Source organism: Cyprinus carpio, chromosome A6, assembly GCF_018340385.1.
Source record: "Cyprinus carpio isolate SPL01 chromosome A6, ASM1834038v1, whole genome shotgun sequence".
In the NCBI taxonomy this organism is placed as follows: domain Eukaryota; kingdom Metazoa; phylum Chordata; class Actinopteri; order Cypriniformes; family Cyprinidae; genus Cyprinus; species Cyprinus carpio.
Genome location: NC_056577.1, coordinates 14,429,726 through 14,446,665, shown reverse-complemented (window position 1 = coordinate 14,446,665; position 16,940 = coordinate 14,429,726). Strand labels below are relative to the sequence as shown.

The 16,940-nt window shown below is 36.6% G+C and overlaps 1 protein-coding gene across 2 annotated transcripts; it reads left to right on the top strand.

Annotated features, from left to right (window-relative positions):
* Positions 1–5,706: 5,706 nt before the first annotated feature.
* On the top strand, positions 5,707–10,356 carry LOC109084547 (jupiter microtubule associated homolog 1-like). 2 transcript variants are annotated; one of them, XM_042758146.1, is made up of 6 exons: positions 5,707–5,917; positions 6,976–6,984; positions 7,391–7,530; positions 7,862–7,971; positions 8,086–8,113; positions 8,737–10,356. In XM_042758146.1, the coding sequence occupies exons 1-6, from the start codon at positions 5,862–5,864 to the stop codon at positions 8,880–8,882; spliced, it is 489 nt and encodes a 162-aa protein (XP_042614080.1). In that variant the 5' UTR covers positions 5,707–5,861; the 3' UTR covers positions 8,883–10,356. The 2 variants fall into 2 exon arrangements, with proteins under 2 accessions (XP_042614080.1, XP_018954769.2); XM_019099224.2 differs by lacking the exon at positions 6,976–6,984 and having other exon boundaries at positions 5,709–5,917.
* Positions 10,357–16,940: the final 6,584 nt, after the last annotated feature.

Here is a 16,940-nt window from a genome sequence, read left to right as displayed (position 1 = left end):
CAGACACACTTATAAATGGACATATACATACGGATAGAGAGATAGATAAACACATACACACGCACACATACACACACACACATACAGATAAATTGATATATTTGTTATGTTTTTGTTGTTTTTGGTGTTTGTTTCTGTTCTTTTGATAATGGTGATGTATGTAGCCTAACCAGGGACAGGGGTTGCAAATTAGCTTCAGCTAGAAACCCTATATGCAACACATCGGTTCAATTTATTGTAACCTGTTACAATGTGTCTCTTTTGCATTGTCCCTGACAAATAAACAAATAAATAAATAAATAAATATTGCTACAATGTCCCGGTCCTGCAGATTTGCCTTATACAACATTAGGAAGATTAGACCCTTCCTGTCAGAGCAAGCCACCCAACTTCTTGTCCAAGCTCTTGCTCTCTCCAGACTGGACTATTGTAATGCTCTCCTGGTGGGCCTTCCTGCATGTACTATCAAGCCTCTACAACTGATCCAGAATGCAGCAGCGAGGGTTGTCTTCAACGAGCCAAAAACTGCTCACGTTACTCCTCTCTTCATCAGGTTACACTGGCTACCAGTAGCCACTCTCATCAAATTCAAGGTACTGATGCTTGCCTACAAGATGCGACGCCTTGTGGTCCCATCCCAAAGAGGTTCAAAATCACTCTCACTGACTTTTTCCTGGACTGCGCCTAGCTGGTGGAATGACCTCCCGATCTCAATTTGAACAGCTGAGTCTTTACTCATTTTGAAAAAACATCTAAAGACTCATCTTTTTCGCCTGCACTTAACCAACTAATACTAGTACTTACCTTTTCTTTTCTTGTCTATCATATTCTTATTAAAAAAAAAAAAAAAAAAAAATAACCTGGCTACGTGTTCTGTACTAGACTAACTGAGACTTGTCATAGCACTTGTATACCGTTGTTGTTCTCTTGTTGATCTGATTGCTTCTATTGTTCTCATTTGTAAGTCGCTTTGGATAAAAGCGTCTGCTAAATGATTAAATGTAAATGTAAATCGCACTTGTTTTGCCACTTGTTGGCTTTATGAAAACACTTTTAGTGAACTAAATTTGTTTATTATTGTTTGGGTACCTTTCTTTGATTCCTATCGCTAAGATGCTATGGTGCACTAAATCAAACAATAACTTAATTTTCCATTGGACAAGAATTATTTATGGTGGCTTTCTTTCACTTTTGTTTCAGGAGGGTGTGAGAACAGAGAATGCCCACATAAATCTGAAAGTAGCCGGGCAGGAGGGCTTAGTTATTCAGTTCATAATCAAGAGGCACACACCCCTCAACAAACTGATGAAAGCATATTGTTAGAGACAGGTAAGTGCTTTTATGCACCTGCAATTTTTAAGGCCCCGATATACTTCAAACGAAATCGAAGAACGAATGGATATGACGTCATTTTGAACAAAATCAGGCCGAGACGAAGTTCGTTTTGAGTTTGTTTCGGCAGTTCGAAACAGCTGACCAAAGCGAACTTTCTGGGGAAGTTCGTTTCGGCTCCTAAACACCTTTGAGTTTCTATTGGTCCATGGCAGTTATGCAATCAGTGGGTGTGTTCTGAAACTCCACTTTCTTTGACGTGCAATTTTTGTTTTTTTTGGTTCGTTTCTCATTCAACGGAGGTCATGCACAATATCTCTGGCCTAGTCACTAGCAACATGAATGCACTGAAGTGTCAAATAGCTAAGCTGGCACAGTTATCTGCACCTGTACGATCGCTTGCAGACAGACTATAAAGAGTCAGAGAAAGCATTAATTCCTAGAAAGAAATTGCAATAAAGCTTGGTGTCGACAACCCGGAGTTATGCAAAAAGCGACGCAGAGAAACATTCAAGACAAGTTTTCCAAACCCATGAAAAGAATGAAAGGAAAGAGTAAAGATATAAGGTAGCAAGTACCAAATACATGTTTCAAATAAATGTTACACCATACTGCTGCTGCTGCTGCTGTTGTTCTTTCAATAAGTGAATTTAAAGGGTATACAATAAATGAAATGCCAAACGAACATACAATAATAAACCTTTGTTTTCATCGAAAGTAAATCATGACACCACATAAAATATAAAAAGGTGTGACAGTTTATCCAGTTTAATATAATAAATGAACACTAATAAAATAAAGTAACAAACTGACTCCAATTTTTTTTAAAAATAATTATAATGATTTCAAAGTCTTGGTAATTTTTTACAGACTGAAAGGACTGATTATGGAAATGGTATGGTTCTTTTGTATTGCAAACATGATACTTGACCCTGAACTGCTGCTAATCATTATTCTTTTGTCTATAATATTCTGACCTTTGGTGCTCGTCTCACACCTAGATTGCCTACATTTCATCGTTGTTGTGTTTAGGGGATACGCGCGAGCGTCGCGATGCATGTTTACATTAATCTACACCCCGCCTCCAGCAGCGCGGGGGTGTCAGAATGTTCGGAAACAGTATACCGTCGCTTGGCCTTTTCGAACTTCTTTTTGCATCTGAACGAAAACGAACATCATTTGAAGGCCTTTACCTTCCCTGACAAAAATAATAATCCTTCATTAAGGTGCCCAGGACTGTGTTTTGCCTACAGGCCAATAAGAGATTGGTAAAGACGACATAAATGGTTGGAAATAATTGGTTATAATTTGGATAAAAATATCAGCTGTATGTATCTGCAGCAAATGAGCTTGGTGGCTCAACATTTAAATAGTCTGTTTTGGTATATGCTGTAATCTAGTCTGGTATTGCATTATCAGAGTGCCTTTGAAACCCTCTACCTCCCCCAGCTCCACCTGTCTAGATGCTCTATGAGAGATATTATGTATGTTGGTGTGTGCAGAAGCATGACTAACATGATCAGCATGTGTAGTACAGGGCTCCAGACTGCACCTAAAAGTATTAATTTGAGAGTGATAATTTTGCAGAGATTGCCACTGGCGACTATATAAATGTATGTTATGACTTATATATTTGCATGTAATGCCTTTTTTCCTGATTGTTTTGCAATCACATCTTTATGTTGACATTATAAACTGGGATGATGTGCATCAAAGTTTTAGTGGGAAAAAAACTTTCAAACAGTCCTCATCTCTGCCAAAGTTGTTAAAGCAGGTTCCAGTTGTGGCAGCATGAGAAAATGATTGAAAAGTGATATAAAAAGCTGTTGTTTTTTTTTTTTTGATTGAAGTGTCATAAATGACTCATGTTATTCTAAAATTTTCCTTCCACTCGTCATCTGTGAAATGGAGCAGAACAACGTCAAAATCAGTCCTCACTTTAATACTCTCATCCACAGATGACTTGTTTTGGCCACAGGAATGGGTAATTTTACGGCTTGATAAATAAAATCAGCATGACCCAAAGTTTCATGTGCTTGTGTCCTAATTAGGCCCTGAAATAGATCAATATTAACTCTGCTCTTTTAAAACAAAGAAAAGCAACTGCAGGAGAATTTTATGTGGTGACAGCGGGAAGCTGTGTATATTTGTGCAGTGTGCAGGATAAAAGAGCAAACCTGATATTGAAGCTAACACAAACGCACATCAACCCGATCACTTTATTTAGCTATCATGTAAACACTCTGTTCGGATTCATCAACAAGAATGATTTAATTCCAGTTTAAAATGGAACTGCACCACAACTATGAAAAGCCATGATCAATGGAGCTTTACACATAAGTGTAAATAATAATTAGATGCTATTTATACTTTATACTGGCGGATACTATTTGCACCTCAGTATTGTTGTACATTAACTGGATGCAATAATAACAGTCTAAATTATATTTATTAAAATTATAAATACTTTTATCATTATTAAACACTCGTTAGGCACTTTACTTCCACTTTTAGAACATTTTCTTCATTTTTATTGAAAATAAATTCAAATGTGATATGTGATGGGAAAAGTGAGAAGATCAAGCTTGGCAAAAGCCGGACTCGAACCCAGTCAGTCGTGTTACAGGCTAGTTCTCCTCGCCCAACACATTACTGCCAACACATTATTGATGCCGTTATACATACTTATCGTATTTAACCTTGTGACATTGGAGGGCGGAGCTACTGTGAATTTGCACTTAGAGGCTCTGAATAATCTTGTTTTCCATTTGCATTAAGATTATTTTTATTACCACACTGGCAGATAATTTTATTTAAGTAAAATGCACTTAAATTAGTAACAAAAGCATTTTTGCAGCTTGCATGAATGAATTAAGTATTTAAACATCGCTTGCGCTTTAAAAAGTGGGAGGAGACCGAAAGAAACTCCTGGGTTTACAGAAGAAAACCTGCTTCCGACCAAGTTAGGTTCATAGAGTAAGTTACCACAGTAACTGAGTCTGAGTATAAGTTACCTCTCTTTCATAAACGACCTTGACCTACCCTTCTTTCTCGGGTTTGACAAACCTCCCATTCTGAAGCGGAAAACCCAGAATTTCCCTCACTTCAGGGTTAACATGCTCAGAGTTTTCACCTAACCTCCTTTCTGAAACAGGCCCCTGGAGAGCTAATGTCCTCCAGATTTGAACCCCAATTAAACACACCTAAACCAGCTAATCAAGGTGTTCAGGGTTACTTCACTTAACTCCCAGGTCCACATTTGATCTGTTTTGAACAGGGGCTAACAATGCAGCATATTCGGTTCCAGTTTGATGGGCAGCCAATTAATGAGACTGACACACCAGCTCAGGTACAGTTCACTGATATGACCAGATCTGCATGTCACAGTGCCTTTAGTATGCTATAAAGTCTGATTATTTATTTATTTATTTATTACTAGTTGGAAGTGGAGGATGAGGATTCAATTGATGTATTTCAGCAACAGACAGAGGGCCTGATGTAAATAACTACCTCTGCCTTCCATCACCGCAGTTCTCAGTTTCCTGTTTGTTTTTTTTTGTTTGTTTTTTTTTTTTTATACGTTTAGGCTGGCCTCCCTTCACATTGCCAAAAGCTTGCCTGAAATGCCCTGAGATGTTGTAAATGTATTGATTTATTTCATCAGATGTGGACAGCATGTCAAGACTAAAATGCTTCTGATCAGTGATCAGATCTTTTTTGGGGGGTTGGTAGATAGAATTTCAGTCAGTGTCAGTACTGAAGTACTGTTTTGTTTGCTTCGAAGTCATTGGGCTTTTTATATATGTTTATATATTTCTCTTTTGTACTCAGGCCAGTTTTATTCAGTATCTTGTGTTGTGAGTTGAAATATGTTTAAGATTTTGTTGGAATAAAACTGTTTTGCAAAACCACTTGAGGCAGATCTTTTGTTGCTTTTGGGTTTATTAATTTGTTAATGGTACTAGCAGTTGTGGTTTACACACATTGCAGAATCTGCAAAATGTAACAAAATAAGAGGGCTCATGAAAAATATTGATTCAGTATTGCAATAAATAAGCTATCACAAAACAAATGTTACATATAGTCCACAAAAAAATAAAAATAAAAATTGATAAAAAAAAATGTTTGCATGTTTTCCAAAGCATTGACTGATTTTGATTCTTCATTACTTAAATAATACCCAAAAGATAAAATGAATACAATTTACCCTGATCATCGTGATCTTGAGCATTAGTGAATGTTTGCTCATTTGTATAGTTTTGTATGTGTCCTTTAGTTGTCGACAGGATTTATCCTAAACTGAGTTACGGCCGCAGCTGTATTTTCACAAAAACAGTTTGCTGTCTGGCGCCGCTCCAGTGGCGAATCTGCAGAAGTGCAGCACTAATCGCGTCTGATGGGCGTGTACGGAGCGCAGATTCAGCACCAAGAGACTGGTGACCTGAGCAGGAGACGCTCTTTGTGGCTTAACAATAATCTGTCGAATATAGTTTGGAAAAAGCCGTGAACAGACGCTTTGAGTGTTCAAGATGACGACCACCACCACTTTTCAAGGCATGGATCCGACCGGGAGGAGCAGCTCCAGGTGCTGATAGATGTCTGTAGGAAGATAACAATGCTCAATCGCTTTAGGTTGCAGCAAACAGCAAATTATTTAATCGTTGTAATGTCTAAAGGTGTTATTTGAGATGCAATATCACTGACAAAATTATATATACTATACTGGTGTAAAAACGGGTGGCGATGCTAATGAGAAATGAGGACTATCTTAGGCACAAATACGTTTTGGGGATGAAATGGTACACTAGATCAAAGGCAAAGTTTATCGGTTTTTCTGGTTTATAAAATGCCAGTTTTATTTTACCAGTATGTACATCCTTCGGCAGTGTCTGAAAATCTTGTTAGCTGCCTATCTAGACGTATTTTGGGGATAAAGCGCGTGCTGCATTTTTTAGGCATCATTGTCGCTTTTCAAGTCTGCTAAATGTATATTAAAATGCTCCAAAGTACTGTCTAAGCAGGCAGCTCGCTAGGCTTTGTGACACGGCCTTTGACTGCAGCTTCTCCAAAAGAACATAATTAATGAAATAATTGATGAGGAATTAATACAGCTTCTTTAATGCATTACATCAATCGTTTGTAAAAATGCAACCGGTCCCTCTCCAGGCTTTCAGAGTACGGGAGGATGATGGAAAGCATGTGTGTGTATCTAAGTTTGGGTGCGGTTCAGTTGTAGTAGAAAATTTTATTACGCTCCCTGTTGTATCCGTCTTATCGTTTCATTAACTTAATGCACTAATGACGTGCAGATTAGAGAATTCGTCATCGTTTATCAGTCGTTTCTTAAATAGACTGGTGGAGGGAGACGTATTTCAGCATGCTGTTTCAGTTCATTGAAGCTTTATTGGCACGATTGTTAAGTATGAGAATTATTTTGATTTACAGAATATAATAAAGCTAATTAAATCAAACAATACATGTGCATGAGGATTTAGGATATTACATTAAAGGCATATTTGTATCTGTTGTGAAACACGTTTTTCTGCACAATTATATTTGGATGAAAAGATGCTTAACCCCCTACCCAAACTAATCTTATTTTCTCTCTACTAAAGCTTTTTTTGTTTGTTTTTGTTTTTAAAGGTGCACTAGGTAATTTTACTCAACATTCTACCCATAAAGGAAATAAAAGGGCCTTTAAGAATTATATGGTCATAAATTAAGGTAAAGTAATATGATGCTCACATGAGATGGAGACTCCAATTTTTTTAATAAAGCTGGGTCATTCTTTTGGATTGATATTGCCCAAAAACCAATGTGATATGTTGCTATGTTAGGTTATGTGTGTATTATATTCTAGTATTGGCTTAAATTATACTACAAATGTGTATATGTTTAGTCCTTAGAAGCCAAACATTAAAGATGACAGGGAATGAACAGGAAACCATCCTCAAAAGCAACAAACTTTTAAAATAAAAGTAAACAAGGTGTATATCTAAACATTTTGTTTTACTACATATTTTGTTGTATCTTAATGTGTCTTTGTTTACCATCCCAGAGTGCTGCGTCCACCAGGTGGAGATTCAAACATCTGCTTTGGCACAGATGAAGTGAAAGCTGTGAAGAAAAACAAAATGGCATCTAGTATATTTGCCGAACCTGAGGACCCTCATGCCCATCGAAGGAACAATCCACCAGGTGCAGATTTAAAAAAAATAAATAATAATAATAATAATAATAATAAATTATGGGGTTTATGTAAATTTTGTAACATAGGTTTACAGGTTGCCATGTGAGATAAGAAATTTAGGTATGCTTTTCTAAAAACACTACCTGACAATAACGTTTGTTATTTGCAACTAAAAAGCATGCAGTTTGCAGTATAGCTGTCCTGTAATAATTACTGAAGTGTATTAGTGTATTTTATGCATAACAGTGAACAAAATACAACTTGTGGTCTGAACATTTGGGCTGTAGGTATTCACTAATGTTCATAACCTCAGTACACAGACATTTATTTGTTTTAAAGGTGGAAAGCCTACAGGTGTGTTGTGTGGAGAGCCATCTGCCCCTCTCAGAAGATGTACTGTTCAACCCGACAACCAAAGTAACTCCACAGTCGAAAATAATGTACCTGTGGTAAGATATGGAGACAATTTCATAACTGAGTGAAAAAACCTTGACCTTGGATAGACTGACTTATGAAATTTTTGTAAAAAATTATTGCTGAAAATGTGCTTTATTTTTGCACAGAATGGTGAGGGAAACTCAATCACTGTTGGTGAGTGTTCTGACTCTTCATATATGAATCAATGACATGACACTTTTTTTCAGTTTGACACATGACACTTTTTGAATCAATGACATGACATAAATATGTCATGATATTTGCAAAAACAACAACAACTTTATATTATATTAAATATATAAATATAGATTTTTTTTTTTTTTTTTTTTAATAATAAAGATGTGTACACCCATGTATTCAAGGTTTAACATGAATACAGTGAGTACATACAATTGGGGACGTGCTAGATGTTTCCAATATTTTTTGGATCATTTTCACTTTAGGCTGGAATACACTACACAACTTTTGCCCTGATTTTCCTCCCATTTAGAGTTTGGGTAAGCTGACGCTAGTTGCTGAAAGTCAGAGCCTGTCTGCCGATTTGAGTTCACAGATCTTATAGAAAATCACGTACTGTGTGATGGTCACAGATTCTGATTTTTTTAAAATCCAGTCGGATGATATCAGTTTGATATTTTCAACCTTGTGACAGATTGATCAGGGGCATACAGTAGTATAAAACAGAAAAAAGAAAATTTTCTTTCCATATATTTTAAATGAAATGTTATTAAATTGTATCTGATAATTGATATTTCTTTTCATTTTTATGTTCACAGATAGCACAGAAGAACCTGAACCTATTCAGGAGCAAGATGACACACCAGCTCCACCTTACCTCTGTGCAAGAGAGCACCCTCCGGCTGAGGTTCCTTATGGTCGTAGAAACCCACCGGGGGGTAAATCCTCTCTCATCTTAGGCTAAGGATTTGCCTCACTTAAGGATAAGATCTGGGCCTATGTGAAATGAGCATCTCAGAGTAAATGTGCTGTTCTGTGGTCAGTGCCCATCCTCTGCATAACTGTATTTATAAAATGATATAAGCCACAAAGAACAGATTAAGATCGGGGCAGTTTAGACAGAGATGTGTGCCACAAATCTCAGAGCTGTGATTTGTTCAAAGAATGTCTTTGAATGTGTAAAGTGTTGGTCTATCAGTCTTGTCTTGACTAAGATCAGACCCTTTAGGAAAAACAGATTCCGGGTGTGCACTGCTACTCTCAGATACTGCAAATCATAGGCCAAAATTTGCCATCAAAGTTCTCCCAGTCAGGGTTTGTCTAAGAAATGTCTCCCTGACTCAGTCTTTGTCTCTCTCTCATTTATGTTACGTTTTTGTCAGCACTTTATGAACTGTGGTGCCCAAATTGTGGTGCCTCAGGCTTGCTGGTTAAAGACACAAGGTTTGAATTATTCCATGTCACATCCATCATTTAAAAAAAAAAAAAATCTGAAATGTTTGTAGATGTAAAGAAAAAAAAGTATAAACCTTGACCTACTGATCGCTGAAGAGGTATTGAGTACAAAATAACAAAACACAATTAAATCAATAAATACAATTAAGAGTTAAAAGTACAACAAACATGAGAGTGCAATGAAATATTATTCTCTAGTCAATAACAGGTGTGCCGGAAAAGATGCATGTGAGCAAGCTCTTATTTGTTTGTTTGTTTGTTTAAAAAAAAAAAAAAAGTTATAAAACATGTACAAAAATACAAACAACAGCCACAGTGGACAGTCATTGCGTCTAATCTGTCATCAAGTATTCCATGTTCAACAAAAAAGTTCTTATTGCCTTGTTACGTTTGACGTATGCCAAAACGGTGCTGTATTATTCTTTGACTCCTTGGAGGAAGTGTGTAACAGAGTCTGTTAATTTTTTTATGTACATGAGCTTTTCTCAAATTAAAAAAAAAAAAAAAAAATTGTGAAAAATATTTGTCTATTGTCCTGAGAATAGAAACACTCTGGCATCCAACAAAAATACATTACCAGTGTTTCTTCTAATTGTCCATGTTCATAATATTGTATCATAAGCTATAGTTAGGCATACTATGAACCGGTGTGTTTAGATGGTAACAGCTATGAAGTCAAAGTGAAAGTAGTTCATATTCACACTGCTTTATACAAAGCCCTCACATCTAAAGGTGGCAGCAGTGACCTGTAACTATTTATGAAACTAATGGTCATCTGTACTGTGGAAATGTAAACATTTAACTTTTTGCCTAACAAAGTTTTTTGTGGTTCACATTAAAAGCAGTCTTTAGACATGACTACTTGTTCTAGAGTTAGCATGTTATATTAGTCCATGTTGTTATTAGTAAACACATCTGAGCTTGAAAGAGATAATTTTGGCAGGTGTATGAAATTAACAAATAAAATATATGCTAGTGGCTCACTTGTGCATTGCATATGGCTGTCCCTTGTGAAAAAGAGTATGCATACATTTACAAATAGCACTTATTATGGAAATAATGCAAATAAATTTGAATGCAAGTCAAATTTAATGTTTTCGGACACTGTTATTTGCAATTAAATGAAAATGTATTAAAGTTCAAATGGTAACACTTTAGATTAGGGAACACATATTCACTATTAATGTTTTCTTTTTCCTCAATAAACTCCTAATTAGCAGCTTATTAAAAGTTAGTAAGGTAGTTGTTAAGTTTAGTTTTGGGGTATAATTAAGGGATTTTAAATATGGTCATGCAGATTGTCATGAATCCGGTCTTCGAACTTCCGTTCACTCACCACCAGAGGTCACCTGCTCACTACATGGACTCTCACATTACACAGACTGTTACACATACCCTGGACTACATTTACCATCATCCATTACACTGATTACACACAGTTGTCATCAATCTCCTGCTCACCTGATAACAATCACACCATGCACCTGAGACCAATTACACACACACACACACACACACACACACACAGCACAATCAATCAGACACGCTTTATAAGCATTGGAATTCCTTTCACATACTGCTGAATATGGTTTTGCACATATCCCTCTCCTAGCGATAGCTGTGGTACCAAGCATTCTGTGTTTGTTTTCATTGTCTTGTTTTGGTTTATAGTTTTCATAGTCTTGTTTTGGTTTATGGTTTTCATAGTCTTGTTTCAGTTTATGGTGTTCATAGTCTTGTTTCAGTTTCTAGTTTTCATAGTCTTGTTTCAGTTTCTAGTTTTCTTAGTCTTATCTTAGTTTCTAGTTTTCATAGTTTAGTCTTTTTCTTGCCTTGCTCTGTTACTCGTGTTTTGACCCTTTGCTCTGGATTCTGGAATATCTCTTTTGCTTAGCCCTCTGTAAATTGTTCGTTCATCGAAGACCAATGCTTGCCCTATGAATATTCTTTGTCCTGCCCTCAATATACCTGTTTGCCAGTGTTTGACCCATGCCCGTTATGACCACGTCTCTGTCCAATAAAAGCTTGCATATGGATCCGCACATCTCACGTCTCATCAGCCTTGTTACACAGAATGTGTTTTTAATATGTGCTTTATGTATGAATACTAAGTACTAGAAGTAATAAGTACTAATAGACAGCCAGCACGCATGCTCCTTAAAGTGTTACAGTTTAAATTTAAATTACATACTTACGTACATGGTTATATGGATAGCACTTTATATTACAGTCCTGTTCCACATGTACATACTATATACTTGTTATAGTAATTACAATAACTGGGTAATAACTAGGTATTAAACTGAACCTACCCTAAACCTATGTAATTGCCTTAAATTATCCAGTAATTATTTTGGTATGCACACTGTAATTACAGGTTAGTTGCATGCACTGTAAAATAAAGTCCAACATTTTTGTAAATTCTGTTGGCTTTGAAATAAGAACTTAAGTTTAATAATGTATTACTATATATCAAAATGATCATTAACTAAAATTAATAAATGCTTTATAAGTATTTAGCGTTCTTAGTTCCTGTTAACTAATGTAGTTAATTAATGTTAACAAATGAAACTTGTTTAATGTTACACAATTAGAATAGTTGCATTAATACACTACTGCCAAAATGGCCCGCTTTGTATTTGGCGTATCTCACTACTATGTACTTATGTCCAAAAAAAATAAATAATAAAAATTACAGTATACGTGTTCATGTTGTATTGTAAAACAATTGTATTGTTAATTTTATATTTTTGCCACTATAGATCCCCTGAGGAACAATTCCACTTATCCACTTACTCCCCGGGCGCCACAGCATAAATGGCTGCCCACTGCTCCGGGTGTGTGTTCACAGTGTGTGTGTGTTCGCTGCTGTGTGTGTGTGTGCACTTGGATGGGTTAAATGCAGAGCACGAATTCTGAGTATGGGTCACCATACTTGGCTGTATGTCACGTCACTTTCACTGTCACTTTATTCTCTGCTATAGGACAGGAAGAATTGTATAAACTTGTCAAATCATCAAAACCTACAACAAGTATGGTAGACCCTATTCCAACTAAGTTCCAAATGACCTGCTCTTATCATCCGATCGTGGTTTCACTATTAGTGCTGAGTTGACACAATTGACCACAACATTCTTTTGAGTAGACTACAAAATTATGTTGGCATTAGTGGAATTGCATTGTCATGGGTCAAATCTTACTTATCTGACCGTCATCAATTCATAGCAGTAAATTATGAGATGATATATTGTTCACAAGTACAGTATGGAGTGCCACAAGGCTCAGTACTAGAACAGTTGCTTTTCACACTTTACATTTTACCTTTGGGAGATATCATCAAGAAACATGGTGCTTTCACGGTTATGCTGATGATACTCAGTTCTATATTTCTTCGCGGTCTGATGAAACCTACAAATTTGCAAAATTTTGCCGAATGCATAGTTGATATAAAAACAGAATGCATATTTGATATAAAAAACTGGATGACTAGTAATTTCCTACTGCTAAATAAAATAATAATGATAATAATAAAAAAAAAGCTTATTGGCTTGGCCTAGGTGACCTAGGTGTGCTATTTGATAGCAATCTTTCCTTTGAAAACCATGTTTCTAGCATTTGTAAAACTGCATTTTTCCATCTTAAAAATATATCTAAAGTATGACCTATGCTTTCAATGTAAATTGCAGAAATGTTACTTCATGTATTCATGACCTATTGTAATGCTTTATTGGGTGGTTGCTCTGCGTGCTTAATAAATAAACTCCAGCTGGTCCAAAATGCAGCAGCTAGAGTTCTTACTAGAACCAGGAAGTACAACTCTATTAGCACAGTTCTGTCAATTCTGCACTTGCTCTCCAATTGAACAACGAATACATTTTAAAATCTTGCTAATTGCTTTTAAAGGCCTGAATGGTTTAGCTCATCAGTACTTGAGCGAGTTCATATCACATCATAGTCCTTCACGTCTGCTGTGATCTCAAAACTCTGGCCATTTGATAATACCTAGAATATCAAAATCAATTGCGGGCAGCAGATCCTTTTCCAATTTAGCACCCAAACTCTGGAACAATCTATCTAGCATTGTTCGGAAGGCAGACACACTCTGTCAGTTTAAATCTAGTTTAAAGACCTATCTCTTTAACTTGGCATACACATAATACACTATCGCATTTCTATAATTCAAATCCATTAAAGGATTGTTAGGCTGCATTAATTAGGTTAAACGGAACTGGGAACACTTCCTATAACACCCGATGTATTTGCTACATCGTAAGAAGAATGGCATCTACGCTAATATTAGTCTCTTTCATTCTTATTCCGAGGTCACCGTAGCAATACGGATCCAGTCTGAATCCAGATCAAATGGTGGATCAGCACCTAGAGATGACCTCTACAGCCCTTAATGTCAGCAGAGACCATGTCAACTAGATGTACCCCAGAGACAGATCCCCTGCGAAGACCTCATTACCTCGACAACCATTGGCAGAAGAACACAGGAACCAGACAAGTCCTCTTCAACAGTGTTGCAGGCTGGAATTAAACCACACCATCCTGGTTTCATCTGGTCAGAGGAGAACTGGCCCCCGACTGAGCATGGTTTTTCCAAGGTTTTTTCTCCATTTCTGTCACCGATGAAGTTTTGGTTCTTTGCCACTGTCGCCTTTGGCTTGCTTAGTTGGAGACGCTTGACTGATTGCACAGACACTATTGCAAGAGAGCTGAACTGGATGATGACATGACTAAATAATTGATTAACTGATTTAGCTGAAAAACGACTCCGTTATAGTCTTCTTGTATTATTGACAATCTGTTTTCCTGTTTAACACTGTAAAGCTGCTTTGACACGACCAGTATTGGATAAAGCACTATACAAATAAAGGTGACTTGACTTTTTATTCCACAATGTGCATGAAAAAAGAAAAAACTTATCTGAACAATAAAAAAATACACGAAAAAAAACAACAAAAAAAACGGTTCAGCACTTTAGTTCAATTGACCATATGCACAGAGCGCTATTTCAGATAAACTTCCAGATAAAGAAAAGCCAGCTTTTAATCTTCCAGTGAAGCTCATTTTATATGTGCATATAAGTAGAAACTCTGACAGAAACATCTCCTGCCTCATTCTTATCAGAAACAGAGAAACAAAATGACTGCAACACCGTAAATGATGATAGCGGAATTAATATACAGTTTCATGTTATTAAAGAACATATAATTTTATATGCAGGTCTGGTAATCAAGTACCCAGACACGTAATTTGAATGCTGACAAATAAACACTATCCAACTGTTTAGGCAGTTAGGCTAATCTCTTAAACAACATTGTAATGGTATTCTCGATAATCAATATCTTACCTAGTTCATAGCCATGAAGTTCTTGAACACATTTTTAAAATCTTATAAAATTTTAAAGCAATTATTATTTACATTATTAAAGGTTCTTTCTAATTCATGAAGATGACATGAAGAATTGTGCCAAAAACGTGTCTCAGCGAAAAATAAAGACTTTACCGTTAAATTAACGTTAAAGAAATTACCGTTATAACCAGGAGATGACAGCTGAGGATCACTCATTGGCTGCAGCTGCCATTTCAACACCCTAGTTTTTTTATGTCTTTTGATTTATTATAAAATAAATATTATAACAAGTTTAGTACTTTATCGCACTTAAGTATAAAGTATAGCAAATGCAGTAAGTCACAAAGTAACTTGTCATTTAAAGAAAGAAATAAATAGACAACAGCCTATAATGCTGAATTAAAATTAAATAATTGGTTGTTGGTATAACAAGTAATGCATTCAATATTTTGAAATGTTTAGATTTAATTTAATAACTACATCGTTTAAAGGGGTCATATGATGCGATTTCAATGTTTCCTTTCTCTTTGGAATGTTACAAGCTCTTGGTGCATAAAGAAGTTCTGTAAAGTTGCAAAGACTAAAGTCTCAAATCCAAAGAGATATTCTTTATCAAAGTTAAGACTCTGCCATGCCCCCCTAAAACGGCTCGTTCTAACATGCCCCCACATCTCTACGTCAATATGTGGAAATATTTTTAATGCCGCCCAAATGTTCACGCAAAGAAAGAAGGCGTGGTTTCAGTTACTGCAGTTAGTGTTGAAGCAGCCATGTCAGGGAGATGCTGTGTGTATCTAGGCGAAAGCAAAAGCACTTTATTTGGCCTTCTGAAAGTAGATGCATTTAGGAATCTTTAAGATTACTTACAACAGAACAGCAGCACACCATGGACGACCGTTTCGTGAACCTAGGAGATGAGGAACCTGACTTTGCTACAACTGGCGCTTCTGAATCAGCTACTATAAGTATGTTTTGTTATTAGTTTAAGTATTTGCTGTTGATTGTTAAAATGAAAGTGAAAGTCGTGACATTTGCCAAGTATGGTAACCCATACTCGGAATTGGTGCACTGCATTTAACCCATCCAAGTGCACACACGCAGCAGTGAGAAGTGAACACACACCCGGAGCAGTGGGCAGCTATATATCCAGCGCCCGGGGAGCAACTGGATGTTCAGTGCCTTGCTCAAGGGTACTTCAGCCATGGGTATTGAGGGTGGAAGAGAGCACTGTTCATTCACTCCCTCCCACCTACAACTCCTGCCAGCACCAAGACTCAAACCTGCGACCTTCAGGTTACAAGTCCAAATCTCTAACCATTAGGCCACAGCTGCCCCCATGTGGAGTTTTGTGCGTTGTGTGTGTGTGGTATGTTTGTGCGAGCACGTGTGTGTGTGTGTGCTTGTGAGAGAGAGAGAAAGAGACAACCAGTATTGGCCAATCACAATGCACTGTTTCGGTTGGCCAATCAGAGCAGACTGTGCTTGTTGGAAGGAGGGACTTTGTAGAAAATGAGGCGTTTGAGAGAGGCGGGTCATAGAGGACCTATAATAATGTACAGTATTTGAAAAATAAGGTGTTTTTTTAACATTAAAGCATGTCAGCATATTCTGTTACACCAAATACACAAAATAACGATCTTTAAAAAAGCATCATATGACCCCTTTAAGTTTTATCCAACACATACTCGCTGCTGTAGATTTGTTAGTCTGAATTTAGTCTGAATCACTCAATGCACAGCTGTATTTTGACATCAGCTCATCAGAAGATTAATTCCATTGCCACTGTCAATCATAGCAATGACTGGCAGCATGATTTAACGGATTCCTTCACGTAAATTTAACATTTGCGCTTGTCATTCCTGAAACGGTATACATGGACGTTTAGTCATCTTAAAACTTTTCTCCAAATTGTGAATGAATTATGTGGAGAAACCGAGCAAACCGAGCGCACCACTTATGGCACAGTACAGTTGACCGGAAATGACTGAGCTAGCTTATCTAAAATCAGGAAGTAATCGTGCATACTGTATGGTCAAATTGACAACATCAAAAAACAATCTTCAATATGCCACAATATTCAATATGCATAAGCACACTTCTTCACAAGATTAATGCAAAAAAAAAATAAAAATACAGCGGTCAAATTTGTTAACATCACAAAGCAACTATAATGTAATATAAATATTATCATTATTAAAGTCATACTTG